The sequence below is a fragment of the Chaetodon auriga genome, chromosome 11, assembly GCF_051107435.1.
Source record: "Chaetodon auriga isolate fChaAug3 chromosome 11, fChaAug3.hap1, whole genome shotgun sequence".
In the NCBI taxonomy this organism is placed as follows: Eukaryota; Metazoa; Chordata; class Actinopteri; order Chaetodontiformes; family Chaetodontidae; genus Chaetodon; species Chaetodon auriga.
In genome coordinates this window covers 6,848,952-6,864,382 of record NC_135084.1, presented here as the reverse complement: position 1 = coordinate 6,864,382, position 15,431 = coordinate 6,848,952, and the positions used below count along the sequence as shown (strand labels likewise).

The following is a 15,431-nucleotide window of genomic DNA, read 5'->3' as shown; positions in this document are numbered from 1 at the left end:
AGAATCTTCTGTTATTTTTTTTCTCATTTTCTATTTTGTCCTCATTTTCCCATAAAACGGAGTTAAAATGGGGTTCACGCTTAATCTTGCTCTGTTATCTTTAATTGATGAGAAAATTGAAACATTTTCTCGAGGGGGCTACAGGGCAAAACTTGTGGGTGTGATCAAGAGTTAGAAAACATCTCCTTAGTGATGCCTGTGGACAGCAATCCAGCCGGGGGCATAAACATTCGTTCAACTGCAGAGTAACTTCAAATCCATAATTAAAGGCAGCTTTTGTGAGAATTCAGAGTGATGTTCATATGCACATGTGGTGTTCCTTCCAACTTGACGCAGGTCTTCAGCAGTGCTACGATCCACAACAAGCTAGGAAAAAAGGGAAATCCATCCCATACAGCTGTGTCTGGTCTTAACAGAAATGAAACTTTTCTCGATTGGATGCCACATTGTGAACATCAAAATGACTTCCTCACACACATAACCAGACGCAGTAATGTTACATGCATCCAGGGTCATGTGCAGGGCAAGGTCAGATGGCAATTTCTCTTATACTGTCCATCACTGAGCTTTAACTGACAAGCCATCCACCACTATCAGCAACACTCTTCTAGCTCAAGCGTAAAGGTAAAAGGGTCAAAGTATTAAGAGTTAATGCTTTCTATTTCAGAAACAGAGCAAAGTGAAAGGTTTGCTGACCTTGACACGACTGCCTCTTGGGAGTTCTAAATACGAAGCCACAGGTAAGAGCTAAAAGGACCCTGAAATCTGTGAAATTTCTCTTTGAATTTTTGAACACTCGACCCATTCAAGATGGCCTCATGTTTAGTTTTGTTTCCTGTTATGAATCTGATTGGTTTCTTCTGTACCACTGTACTGTAAATGATGGATGTCACAGAAAGTGTTATTCATATATATATATATATATATATATATATATATATATATACACACACACACGCATGTGCCTCTGTGAGCAGATGAAGATGACCTGACCCTGAGAATAGCAATTTACAGTTTGTTGCTCCACATCCAAACTGATAAAGCAGACTGGAAAAGTGCTCTGCGCCTCCTGGACCAAGCTATTCGAGACATGCCTAGCACGAGACACCGCCTGTGAGTAAAAAATAATAATGCAGTGGGGATTGTGATAAAGATATGAAAGGAACAGGAAAGGTAGATAGACAGAAAGACACAAAGAAATGTTTGTGTCCTTCATGTTTTATCAGACCTCTGCTGAAACACCGGATACTGGTAAAAGCACGACTGGGGGAAAGTGTATTGATGGACATGCAGAAGTTACAAGATGAAGGAGAGCAGTGCTGTTCATTTATGTGGCACCAGGTGGCACTGTGTGCTGGCAGTATAACCCAACAGCTCACCTGCTACCAGAAATCCATCACCTCTCTCATGGTAATACCTCTGTTCTGGCACCATTTTTATATCATTACCCAAATCTGATATATCTGTATTTCCACACAGACAGACCATGTTGGAATTCGTTAGATCAGACAATTCTAGTCATGAAGGTCATCATTTAATTTCCTGTGTCGTCTTTTTGCACTGAGTAAAGGCAGTATTTCTAGCAAAGTCTCTAGCACCATCAAGTGGAGCCGGCATGTCATTAGCACTGTGTTTCCAAGTGCCCCTCACTACGGCCTGGAACACGTGAGAAGAGCCCCTCATTTGGGTCTAGGTTGAGTTTAGGATAAGAGTCAGGCTTAGGATGAATGACATCTGTCTCACCATGCAAATGTGTCACTCTAAACTCCAGGTCATACAGTGTTGCCAAACAAAGGCAAAGGTGAAAAAAGCATCTGTGAAACTATGTTTATGATTGACTTTTGTGTTTGTGATGCCATTTATGAACAGAGTGTAGAGAGTCAGAGACAGAAGGTCAGCCTCCTGCTAGAGTTTGGAGAGTGGCTGTACTGTCACAACTTCCCCAAAGCTGATGGCCGACACCAGATCCAGTGGGCTGTGGACATCCTTCTACACATGGAAACAGAACAGACAGACAGAGCAGGTAGAACTCATTGACCCGTCTTCATCGAATCATGGCACAATTTTGTGAATGACTAGTGAGTTTTAATTATGCTACTAATAGAATCTAGAGGAGAAGGTAACAGATTTCAAGTGGGCATGAGACAAATATATACTGTTTACACAGATGGACTCAGTATGTGTGTGTGGCTGCACATGGAAATGTGCCTGTGTACTTTTTTTAAGAGACTCGCTGAAGTTTTTACACTTTGTTAGTCTAAGGGGAATAATATCTGCTCTGTCTGATCCACAAAAAAGGGCCATGCCACAGCTTTTTGATAGTTGCATCAGCAATGGTAGTCAGTGTTTGTATTTCATTTTACCCTGTGTAAACATTAAACCAAGCAGATATTGTTCAGATGAAAATGAACTGACTGGATGAAAACAGATTTCTCAAGATCCCATGTGGCCACCCCTTGAGAATAGCATAGCATTATTTAGAAGAGTGCTGGGAAAAGTCTCTTTAGTCTTGTGCTATGAGCCCCATTAAATATTCCCTTAGAGACAAAGTGAATACTCAAATTAAAGAAAACTCATTAGAGAGATATGTGTTTCTCTGTTATCAGCACTATTTGTAATTATGAAAAGTAATGTCAGCGGTGCTGTTCAATTATACTTACAGATTATTGTACATATCTGTGTCCTGTTGAGTTCTTTGTCACAATGTTCTGTGTATATCTTTCCTCTAGAGGACGAGTCCAAAAAGAGCGCATTGAGCTCAGTGAAATGCGAGTCCCTGGTCGGAGTACAGGGCTTGTTATTCACACAAAGTTTGTCTAATCTGAAGGAGGTGCAGCGCCTTGACAGCCTTGTACGAGCGCACACTCTGCTCGCTGTCATGGCAGACAAGGCTTCACCTGAGCACCAGCTTAACCTGCTCAGAGCCTACACCTTTGTACTTCAAATATGGCAGGTAGTGCATCTTTACTACAACACTGTTCTGTCACTGAAATTTATCCATGTGGATGAGACTGCTCTTCAACTGATGTCTGTGTGAGTATGGACCGTAAATCTGTGTGCACTGTTTGTCCCCCCAGGTGTCCATGGCAGTGGCTTATGAGATTTCGAGTGAGATGGGAAAGACTCAGCCACCACAGCCTCCTCCCTCTGCTGGATCCAAAAAAGGCAAAGACAAGACCAAAGGCAAAAAAGTGAAAGATGTAAGTCCTGTGGCTGAAATTGTGGCCTTGTTCACCCTCTTTATGACTGCAAGAAACAATGCTTTGAAATCTTATTCTTAATTGTACTGAAGTTTAAATGCTGACTGCACACTAGTATAAAGAAAAAAAAAAAAAACATGAATTCTGTGTCTCATCTGTTTGTTCAGCCTCCCCCAGCAGAAGAGAGACCTAAACCTGTGGCTCTGGATCAGGCACTTCCTTCCACACCAAAGGACTGGGCTTGCTACGTCTGTCCCGACCAGGCCCGGCAGATCTTCAGGACCAGCAGTCACCCTCACTGTATCAGTACACACAGCATTACAAAGCAGGCAAGACTGCATACCATAACGCTCCCTCACATTTGTCTCAGTGTCATAACCATCTACCATCTCTGATCTTGTCTCTGATTTCAGTCTTCATTTCAAAATAACAGAGATTGTATCCGCAGGCTTTGTAGGATCAAAGGCTCAGCTGTCAAACTGACTTGATATCAATACAGCTCTGAGAAGCTGTCATTTGTTGGTTATGTGGACCTGCATTTATTGATCTGTGTCAGTCAAATTAAGATGTTAGAAGAAACTCCAGTGTTCTGAATTAAATATGTTAAAATTAATTTATGGATCTACTTTTTTTTCCCCTGTGTTCGTTCGGCTGTAGACTCAGAGCCTGTTTCATCTCAACCTGCTGGAAAAAGAGCTTCACTCACTCTCACTCGACCACCTGACCCTGCCCGTGCTGCATCTAGCTGAGACCATTGCTCATGACCTTTTGGACAGGAGGAGCCTGTCCGATCTCTACCGACTTAGGTGAAAACATTGATAAATTACACAAGAGCTGTTTACAGATATACTGCATATGAGAGAAACCCTGTAGAAAGCCTTTTGTGGCTCCGGAGAGAACTCTGTGATATCTGTGAAGTTGCCTTCAGTGATGTCACATGAGTCTGTAATAACTTAGTATGTTTCTTTTTTCACCTAATTAGGATTGTGAGGACTTGCTGTCGGCTGGGTTTGGAGGCACATTCACCATATCAGGAGATGCTCCTGAATCTCTGTGCTATCCAAGAACAAGAACAGATTGGGTATATCAACTCGGCAGTAAATTTTGATATAAGTGCTTGTACATTTTCCTTAAATGACCTTTGATATGATGTTCATGACTGCAGGTGCCACAAAGCGATTGCTGTCTCAGGGGAGAGGAGAGGCCTTCACAAAGCTTACAGTCAGGTCAGCCTGCTTCTCACAAAATAAATATATCTGTGTATCAAGGGCTCCACATTCATTTGGCTTTACAAGTTAAAGGAATGACCATTATAATGAATGCCTTTTAATTTACTCTTGTTTTATTACTTACTTCTTACTTCTTACTTACTTCTTTGAGGATGACTGGCAAGTGCCCTCAAGTGACTTATATTGGTGGAGGAAATTTATTTCATCCTGTAATTAGTACTTTTGTAATGTAGCACTGATTATCAGATTGATATACAAGGGTTACGACAGTCAAATTACTTGTCTCATAAACCTGAAGTGGTCAGTTAAGAGAGCCGAGGATTTTCTTAATGTTCTTTTAATGCTTAGTACTGTAGCCTGTTAATGGTTTGAATTTCATATTGAAATCTGCTGTGCAGGGCTTGTCCCATAAACTTTAACACTTTGAGACCCCTTATGTGTGTGTGTGTGTGTGTGAGTGTGTGTGTGTGTGTGTGTGTTTGCACTTTGTATGTGGCAGCTTTAAAGCTGTTGACAACTTTTAAAATCATCTGTTGACAGTCTGAGTTGATTTAGAAAAAAGGCAATTATCCAATATTTTTCAGAAAGTTAAGGTGGATGAAAAGGCCGGGGCAGGGCGACAGAGTGTGGATGCGTGTGCTCAGCATATTTGGATGGACAAAGCTGAGGTTTGCCTCAGCATGGGGCTCTATCAACCCGCCAGGCAGCTCCTGGCAGAGGCCCACTGGGCAGCTATGGTAAGATGAAAGAGAAGACCTCATTGTCAGATTCTGAGAGTAAAAGACTGAAATCACAACATTGTTGTGCTGTGTACATACCAGACTGAACCATTTTATACATGCTGTGTATACAGTGCTGACAAACATGCTATATAGTTGTTTGAAAGAAATTGTTGTCCTACAATTTATTATTGGCATGGATACTGATCATTTATGCACACTAAAATATTTACTTCAATAACTCTGCTAACTTTCTACTCTTATAACTCTTTTTCAACTTTTTCAAATTGTCCCTGTTCAGGAGCTTGGAGACCAGAAAGCAAGGGCAAGAAGTTTGCTCGGTCTGGCCGTTCTGGCTTGTGAAGAGCAGAACTATGCCCAGGCTCTGATCCTGCTGGAAAAAGCCCAAGCTCTGGGAGGGGATGAGGAGTTCTGGTACCAGTTCACCCTCACCAAGGTCACAGCTGTAGTAGGCCAGAGAGACCAAGATGCTCACTCCAAGGTACCTTCTAACAACCCTCTACATTGCAATTACCTTATTTTTGTAGTGAATGTGTTTCCCATTGTGTCTGTTCTTTTTTCACAGGCTGATCAGATTATAAAACAAGGCTGTGAGGCTCTGAAGCTGGTTGTGGAGCAGCGGGTAAACAGGGTCCCAGAACTCACATTCTTGATCACCTCATTAGAGATGAGGTAACCCCAAACTTCTGTGGTCAAACCTGCTAAATGCGTCATTTTTCCTGCTTAGGATGACCTTTAGTTCTGTGTTGTCTTTGATTAAGATGTTTGTCATTTTTAAGATGCACTCACCCAGTTTGGGTAAAGAGAAATTGAACAATAATTATCAGCAATTATTGATTTTGAATGTGACTGAAACCGAATTTCACATGGTTGGAGATTCAGTGCCGCACAGTTACCATATAATCCATCAACCAAACACCCAGTTTATCACTTTTACCCTAAGGCTTTGTGTTCTTGTTCTGAGGTCCAAATATATAGCAGGAGGGAACAGAAATTCATAGAAATAGCCACTCCACCACATTTATCACTGCAGACTGACCACTGTGGCAGAGGAAACTGCACCTGAAATTTCTGAGAAAAGCTGGTCTACAATCTGCAACGCTTTTCTATAGGACGCACATGAGAGGATGAGGGACTACATATAGGTATTCCCTGCTAAATTGAAAATGCCCGGTGTTTCTAAATTTTGTGGCAAGCTTTGTAAATATCCCCCTTTGCCTCTTAATGTATCGTAGATTTACAGGGATATTTTACTCGAACAAAAATCAACTGGCTGAAACATCATCTTTAACCAGTGAAACCTACTTTCAGCATGTCAATGTTATGCATTTGAAACACACACTAGGTGTCATGTTTTAAATGGTTAGCCAGACAAAATCATGAAAGTGGTGACTTCAGTGGGTGTTGATTAGTAGTGATCTAATAGAATATGTTGTGTTCCAGAGGAGCCACTGAATGTATTCGTGCCCTTGGTGTTGGGGATCCTGGAGAGACACTCAGCACCGGGATTATCCAGAGGCTAACAGCTGCCTGCGATACACTCAGAGAGTGTGCCAGTGGTTTCACCAAACTCAACTATAGAGAGCACGCAGCAGAGGCTCACACAGAGTACACACATGCTCTGAGGTTAGTCAGTGAGGAGTTACTCCAGACCTGAATGTTATTCATTCATTCATTCATCTTCCGTACCGACTATCCCTTTCGGGGTTGCGGGGGGGCTGAAGCCTATCCCAGCTGTCAACGGCCGAGAGGCGGGGTACACCCTGAACCGGTCGCCAGTCGATTGCAGGGCCTGAATGTTATATGTTAAGTATAATTATAAGTGGAATATCCTTTAAACCATAATAAATTCTGGGTGCAATCACAGCTTTTAGTCTATTTGGGTGCATGTTGACAGTTAAATCTTGAAAGTCAGCACATAAAGGTTGACTTAAGAATTATGTCATAGCACTATAACACCGACACCAGACTCATCCACAGTGCGCCTCATCCAAGAACATTTTCTTATTTTTGTCCGCTCTTACTTTTTAATGGATTTTTTAATGCAAGTACTCCAGCTGGACCACCAAACTTTTAACTGGAAAAACTTAACACTCATTTCAGCTAGATGAACCTAGCCACCTGTTCATGAGGGGGTGCACGTTTGTGAGATTTGATCATCAACATAATTGACACCCCTAACATTGCACTGTGAAGCCTGCTATCAGAAATTAATGGACAGAAAACTGTCTGAAAGTCAGTTTAGCGGTGTCAGTAGTTGAATTAAGGGACCTGAAACAATTAGAAAACATACAGTTTACAGCTGTCAGCAGCGTGCTGTCAGAGCAGCGCTGTACTGTGACAGACATGAAGAAGGAATGTTTCGGCTACACCAGGTTAAATGTTTAGAAAGATGTCTTCCTGAATCACAGCGGTCCATGACTAATGTGAGATAGTCAGTGACTGTAACAGATATAATAGATAAGAAAATATTACAGGCTACAGATGTTACACTGTCAGTGCAGCAGAGGAGATACTGAACAGCAGCCTGCCTGAGGCAGCTGTCAGAGTAGAAGGGCTAGAAGGACAACTACTGAACTGTTTAGGTTGCCCGGGCTGCTATGAAATATGTCAATTAAATCAGAAAATCTAAAAAACCTCTCTCATGTTAATACAATATTTTCTTTTATTTTAGTTTAATCTTCTGTAGGTATTGTATTTAATTTGTTCAGATTAAGACAATATGATTTCAGATCAAATTCGAGGTTTTCTCCCCTGTGGAGAAAGGCAAACTATGTGTTCATAACTCATATGACAGGACAGTGCATGAATTTTGTTTGTGCTTAAGAGAAAATTTTAAGTACAAGAAAATGAGTGAATCCCACAAACGCTCTTCAATCAGTCATACTCACTGCTGTACTTAAGAACGGATCTGTTCTGTACTGGTTCTTGCACAAGATCCTCTCGCATTCTTTATTTGATTTGGTGCATTTGTTGTCTCACTAACTCACACTTTGTTTTCTTTGTCTTTGTCCACCCTTTACATTATTGCTCTACAGAATCCTGGCCAACCACACTACTTATACAGAGGACAAACAGCGCTTCCTGCTCATTGGCCTCTCCCAAATGCAGCTCGCTGTTACAGAGCAGGAGCATGTGGTGTTGAATGTTCAGAGGCTGCTCCCCTCACAGGAGGAGGTAAATAAAGTACATGCATGATCCTCACAAATCCATCTTTCATTGTGATGTTGACCTCTGAAAAACCTTGGGAGGCATTTCATTTCTGAAAAGATCTGAAAAACATTCTGTCTTCTATTATCTCGGGCCTCGTGATCTCCGCAGAATTTGATAATAAAAACTGAATCAACTGTAAAATGCAGAGTATCTCGTAAATTGCCAAAATGTGGCTTCAATTTCTAAAAATCAGCATCTAAAATGAATGTGTCACACACACCAAGTCCTGTTGAAGAGGTCCGCTGAGAGAGAGAGGCAGTGTACACGCAAGAGCTCCTTCATCACTTCAACAAAGTTTGTTTGTTCTTTTTGCTGACAGTGTTATGTCACGGTATTACAAAAAAAAAAGGGATAGCTCACTCAAAACAGTCTACCTCTACCTCTTCTACCTCTTTACACTCTACTGACAATGTAAAGAAAAAAAACATCTAAAGAAAACATCAAGGGCCAGGATTCAGCAGCCCAACTGCATTCATTTTGTAGAAAACCCAAAGTATATTATAGAAGTTATTAACTCCTACTCTGTTTATTTAACTGGCTTCAAATGAAGCTTAATGCGACCACAATTTCTCTAGACTGTCTCTCAATATTAAATACTCTGCTATCAAACACATTAGCCACGGAAAATGCTAATGGAAATTTCAACAGGCTAAGCAGTAAAGTGAACACTAAAGCAACATAAAACTGGCAAACTTGTTTCAACAAGTTTCAAATTGGTAACGATCCATCCTTGAGCTTCAGTTTTGAAGCGAATCCTGCTTTGTATTGGCCATCAAAGCAGTTTGAAGTAACATGATTAGCTAGCCTATAGTTGTTGTTGTGGGGACATTCCCATCAAGTTAATCCACTGGATCTCCTCTTCCTTGGATGGGAGTAGATGAAGACTTTTGCATTGGTTCTTTCAGCCAACGACAGAAAGATTGGCGTGTGTCTCTGGTATGCATGTTATGTACAGCACATTATTTGCAGTATGCTTGAAACATTTATCACGGTAATGATAGTATTGCAAAATGCGTGTCGTGGCATAACGTAACACTGGTGACGGTGACGGAGTCTGCCCACCTGAACATGAGAGTAGCCTCCATCAGACCCTCTTACCAGATGTGTTGGATCTGCATATGGAGGCTGTCCTGCACAAGAGCCATTGATAAAAAGTAGTGCAATGTTGTGTTAGATCAAATTCATTGATTTCATTTGGTTTTGAATAGGAAAACAGAATTTCAGAAAAACTGAAACAGAATTTGAAAAAAAAAAAAAAGAAATTGGATTTCATAGAGGCCTAATTATCTACACTTTTAAGCAGTCACAGCCACTTGACTTAACTCACTTTTTGAGGATACTGATCAGCAGAATGTGACACCAATGAACACCAGAAATGACTTCCTGGGCAGAAGAAAAGGCATTACTACAGTGATTCTAAAAATGCTTTGAACAACTGTGTAAGTGCATTTGCTTGGCTGTTTCACTCTTAGCTTTAGAAGCTGAGTTCTGATTAAATCTGCTGGCCCATTAAGGACATGTGCAGATGGCAAAATGTTTGATCCTATTTAGAGACGTATCTGAGCATGTTTTTCAGTGTTAAGAGATGAAAGGGCTCTCCTGTGAAAAGCCCTGTTCGTGGCTAAATGACAAAGGCTTTGTTTGCACTATCTGCATGTTCAATTCCTAAACAGTCTAATTGACTGACTCGTAATTAAATGCCTGCATGAGGTTATTAAGGCCCTGTTGCGCCAGTGTCATATTCTGGGGTTCTGGGCTGTGTGACATCTTAGCTGAATATTCCTTTGTGTGTGTGTGTGTGTGTGTGTGTGTGTGTGTGTGTGTGTGTGTGTGTATTGCTGTTTATATCTCAGGCCACAGTTTAACAATGTTCTACACAAACAGATAAAGAATTCATTACTTTTACTTGTCAACAGCACATGGGTGTTAGAATCATATTTTATCCAGACTCTATACAAGCTCTCATACAGATGAGGTTATCGGAGTGCTTCAGTGCCAGACATGGACTGGGACAACACTGCCTGCTGCCTTGATTTACATGTTGATGAAATCATGAAAGAAAGATTGATTGAACAACTCTCACACCTGCTGCAGATTCCTGTGTTATTGAGTTATTGATTCAATCTTGTGCGGGTGTTTGCCTCAGCCATTGGAGGCTGAATTATGGCAGTGTGCTTTCAGCAGATGGTGCTGCTGCACTAGTAAGTTTTGTCATCCAACCTGTGTTTGAAACAGCCTTTGAGAAAACAGCTGTAATCACTGAACTTGTGCTCATTTATTCGTCTTTTATGAGATGGGCTATCTTTGTTCCATATTCAGTTATATCTGTTTAAATTAGTGGTTTTTCAGTCTTCACCTGACACCTCATTTAAATAGGAAAGCAAATTGACTGATGTGAAGTTTTCTTTATCTTTTTTATAAACTTGAGTTGTCCCATGCCTCATACGTGCTTATATATGTATTTAAAGTGTGTGTTACCGTTTTCCTTGTGATCTACTGGATGTGTGTACTTATGAGTACATTTCCTCATACTTGTTTTCACACTGGTTCTTTCGTCCTTGTCAGGGTCACGGACTGTCACTGGCAGCCATGCGGACGCTGCTGCGCCTGCGACTGGCCCTGGCAGAATGTTGTCTGACCATGTTGGAGGAGCGCTGTGCTGAGGAGAAACGCCAGGCTCTGGCCCGGGAGAGGAAGACCTCTGCTGAGATAGCACTGGAAGAGTTTACACGCTGCACACCTGAGCCAAACTCTATAGAACAGGTTAGATGCACAAGCACCTTAAACCTAGGTCAAATGTGAAATCTTGAATTTAATCACACTTACTTGCCACAGTAATGATACACTGTAGTCTTGCCCCCTAAGATCAATTAATGTAAGAAATCACACATTATGCCAAAGCAAATTCTGTGTTTTCACAAACTGTTGCATTAACTCGATAGTTTCTTTATTATGAGAGTGTGGCATCTTATGTAAAAGCCTAAGACAGTCATTATTTTATCTTTTTATCATCCACAAATTAAAAGACAAATACCAACAATTAATTTATCCTCCTCACAAATACAGCTTGTAGCTGCACTGTGCTGTATTTAATTGTACTTCTGAGAAGAAATCTCTTGTGGCTAACCAACAATTTACAGCAATTGTTTAGCTCCTCTATAAGCTATGAGGACAGGTTGTTGTGGATTATTATCACTCTCATAACCAAACAAGTGCAGAAGCAAGCCATTACTCCACTGCCAAGGATTTAACTCGTTCTGAGAGTGTTTTGCTTCATTGAGAATATTTACAAAGGATTTTTTAATCGAATGCTCAGTGTAGGAGACAAGCAGACTAATTTTTGTGCATAAGAGGTCTGAAAAGCTGCCAAGTTTCATGGGTCAGCATACACTCACTCAATTCTCCTCTAAGCTAATCCTCCTCAAGAAAACAGAGAACTTATCCAGCATTTAATACACAGACTACCATACTACTCATGTGACAGTTACACTACATAAGAATTGCCTTCATTCTGAATGGGTTTGTTTCCAGTCAACACACGTTTGCAAAGCCAAATAAGATTTTAGCAATGGCATCACCCAAACCTCTAAATTTGCTATTACTGATTTAATATTAATAGTTTAGATTACGAGACCGAGAAGGGCTTAAAGCTGTGAGCGCAGCAGGTGTAGTCATCCATGAGCCCTAACACTAGTCTTCATGAAAGGTATAATCAGATAGAGCTGATATATTCTGTTGTTTACCATGTACGTTCCCATTTGTTCGCTCTTTCTCATTTTTTCTCTCTTTGTCTGTCTCACTCTGTCTTCATAGCACAGGGTTCAGTATTTGTTGTGATAAATTTCAAACTACAGCACTTCATTTTTTTCCACAGATACCACTCCTCCTTCCCCTCTCACAATGCTGCCTCTAAACAGCTTTTATAACAGATTTTCTTTGTGAAAAAAGGAATGAAAAGATAGATTGTGTATCTAAATACTGGTTCTGTCAGATGATAGTACAAGTATGTCCATTGCTTGTGATCCATCTCCTCATTTGACCTTATTTTCCTTGGTGTTGTCCAGGAATGGGCGAGTCTGGGCAGTACCTTGGGGCAGGTGGCTCTGGGCCAGCTGGCTGCAGTCAGTTCTCACTCCGTGGACAACATGGAAACCAGAGCTTGCTGCCTGAGCCTGATGGGAAAGTACCTCAGACTGCTGGCTGTGCAGGAGGACCCTTTATATCTGTGTGCTCTCTGGGACAGGCACAAACAGGTAGACAACACAAGTATTCTTACACAAACTTACACATGATGCTCATGTGTACGTGCCTGCTACATAGAGGGTTCTCACAGTATTCCAGATCCGATACTGTGAAATCTGTTATATTATTTAGAGAATCACACGAGATTATTAGAAAATTATTAGAAATTTAAAGCTGGGGCGACTCATCCTGCAGAAAGGTCTCCTTCTTCTCAATGCGATTACACGTTAGCATACCAGATTTCTTGTCCCTCTCGCTCCAACCATCTCCCCTCCCCTTCCATTTATCCAGTGCACAGGCGCAAACGCCACTTTTTGATGGAATAGTGTTGTGTGGCCCAGTCCGAGCCAGTTTGTTTGTTTCCCATCTACAGAGCCAGGGAGAGTCAGGGCTGTGTCCAAAATCTTTTTTTCTTCTATTTATTTACTGCTGTTTCCTGACTTCTCTACCTGCCCCTGATGATGCCTTAAAAGTAAAACCAAAACTCCAGACTGTTTATGCCTTCAGATATTCTGCAACTATACAACCAACATGCTAGAAAGAAATAATTTAAGTTTTGAACACACTCTTACTTAATTATACTTGTGGGTCACACATACACACCAATAGGCAATAACCTGGAAAAGGTTGCTAGACAGGGTGAAAAGCTTATAAGGATTAGAGAGATGGATGTCTGCTTACATAATTTAAGACAGAAAAGCTTAGGTTTTCATGGTTCGTGATCAGGAGAGGATTTAAAATAATCACAATCACTGTTCTGTGATCTTGAACTAACCGTGCAGAAGGAGGCCTGGTCTGACCCTAAAGCTGTTTCTGTGGAGGAGGAGGATTCAGAGAAAGAGAAAGACAGAGGATCAAGCAGAAGAGAGCCAAGGGTAACCTCTGCCAAATGTGCTGATCTGCAGGTACATACCTCCTGACAAGTGACCCCATCACTTCTGACTCATCTCAAATCTTAGGTCTTTATACAGAAGTTCACATCACATCTCAAATCCCCCAGAGGTAAATCTCTGGGCGCTCTGCATAGTCCTCATGTCGAAGTCAGTGCAGAGAGAGCTACTGTCTACATCAAACTTGGTGCAGAATAAAATGGGGCCAATGTATAATTTATGTAGCAACATTTTGGAATATTAAGCAAGATTAAATTGATAATGTTGTAAGGTTGAGTTTTCACTGGGGTGCCTGAGATTAACTACTATATAATGATACAAGATTTATTATGTCTAATATCTAGATGCTGCTTGAAACATTTCAAAATGAGATAAATGCCATCACAGACAGCTTTAATCAGTTCATCTATTATTTTATTTTGCCACTGGAGGACTTGAAAATATTGTCGCCAGACTTCTTTTAACAGCCTTGTTTTAAACAGCACAGAGCTTCCCATCCTTACGTAGAAATGTAAAAGAATATTATTACCCACATTTCCATAGTCACAGCTTGGTCTGAAAACAAAAGCACTGTTAATTGTGAAATGTTACAGTTGTGCCTGTTCTCCCATGAAACAACTGTCCTATAATGACTGCTCTCTGTATGAAGTCTGAGTATCTACATCATGTTGGCTGCCCCCCACTGGTACCTGCATGTCCATGTCATCGTATTCCTGCAATTGGCTGTTTTGTCATTACTGAATTTTACTACCGTACACTGAATTTTAAAATTTATGGCATTTATTCCTCTCCATCTTGGCAATGTGTGTATCTGCCAAGTGATTTGGATCCACTCCAAAATTTCATGGATTCTTCCTTGGCCTGTGCTACACCCTTCCACCAAACTTCATTTAAATCAGGCCTGTAGTTTTTCTGTAATCCTGCTGACAAACAGACAGACAAACTAAACTGAAAACACACCTACCTGGTCGATTTAATAAATGTTTAGTCTAAAGAAATGTTACAAGATAATTAATTTTTTTAATTTAAGAAAGCTGTAAGTAATGAGTGTACTCCCCATATGTTGCAATTTATATACACAGTGTATGTAACATGGCTGTTTGTGTAATGTACATTTGATTGATTGATTGATTGATTATGCAGAATTACAGTACTTGTATTGTCTCTTATGATGTACAGGGATGTTAATCTGCTGTACTTTGTGTGTCGTGTCTCTTTAGCAGCAGAAGAGGCGCAGAGCCCAGCAGCTGTTGGCACAGGCCAGCAAAGCACTGGCTGAGGCAATCAACCTGAGTCTCCAACACAAGCTGCCCTACTCCATCGTGGCTGATGCTGCTCTCAACATGCTGGAGTGTCATGGCCAGTCTGACCCTGCGTTGGCAGGTCAATATCTTGCCCTCTTTCAGGTATTGATTATAAAATCATCTGTGCATTTCTACTACAGAGCCTGGGGGTGAAGGCATTGTCTTCAGTATTCAGTGATACGTTATACAAATTACATGCTAATCATCGGGGTTTCACTTTCACCTTCAGTCTCATCACTGTTAAGCCCATGTTCACTTTATAACGTTCCACCATATGCTGCCACTGAAACTACTGCATGTAGGATAGCATGCCGGCTGCTCTATGCACAACATAGTCCCTTGCAGTATATGACTCACCCCACTTGCCATTACCAACAGCTCCTTCACCCAACTTTGGTTTTGTTCCCAGAGCTGCTGCACCATCTCTACGGTGACTGAGGTCCTAAGTTCTGCCTGTACTTCCACCACTACGTCCCAGCTCTCCGCTCTGCTCAACCTACACAGGAAACTGCTCATCTCTCAGGAGGAGAGACCCAGCAGCATGCTGAAAGGAGTGGAGGACACCCTCAGTAGCCTCTCCAAGGTATGTAAGGTGTGTGTACCTGCTCTATTA

The 15,431-nt window shown here is 41.2% G+C and overlaps 1 protein-coding gene across 1 annotated transcript in view; it reads left to right on the top strand.

Annotated features, from left to right (window-relative positions):
* cfap46 (cilia and flagella associated protein 46) overlaps positions 1-15,431 on the top strand; it is a 59,572-nt gene that overhangs the window by 28,084 nt on the left and 16,057 nt on the right. Inside the window, exons 25-44 of the mRNA XM_076743202.1 lie at positions 668-740; positions 978-1,113; positions 1,227-1,410; positions 1,870-2,023; positions 2,730-2,953; positions 3,078-3,200; positions 3,368-3,529; positions 3,864-4,006; positions 4,183-4,281; positions 4,366-4,426; positions 5,014-5,166; positions 5,450-5,650; positions 5,735-5,841; positions 6,613-6,795; positions 8,208-8,346; positions 10,948-11,145; positions 12,447-12,635; positions 13,407-13,529; positions 14,735-14,920; positions 15,228-15,401. Of these exons, the coding sequence (XP_076599317.1) occupies positions 668-740; positions 978-1,113; positions 1,227-1,410; positions 1,870-2,023; positions 2,730-2,953; positions 3,078-3,200; positions 3,368-3,529; positions 3,864-4,006; positions 4,183-4,281; positions 4,366-4,426; positions 5,014-5,166; positions 5,450-5,650; positions 5,735-5,841; positions 6,613-6,795; positions 8,208-8,346; positions 10,948-11,145; positions 12,447-12,635; positions 13,407-13,529; positions 14,735-14,920; positions 15,228-15,401 (3,012 nt within the window). The remainder of the gene's footprint in view (positions 1-667; positions 741-977; positions 1,114-1,226; positions 1,411-1,869; positions 2,024-2,729; positions 2,954-3,077; positions 3,201-3,367; positions 3,530-3,863; positions 4,007-4,182; positions 4,282-4,365; positions 4,427-5,013; positions 5,167-5,449; positions 5,651-5,734; positions 5,842-6,612; positions 6,796-8,207; positions 8,347-10,947; positions 11,146-12,446; positions 12,636-13,406; positions 13,530-14,734; positions 14,921-15,227; positions 15,402-15,431) is intronic.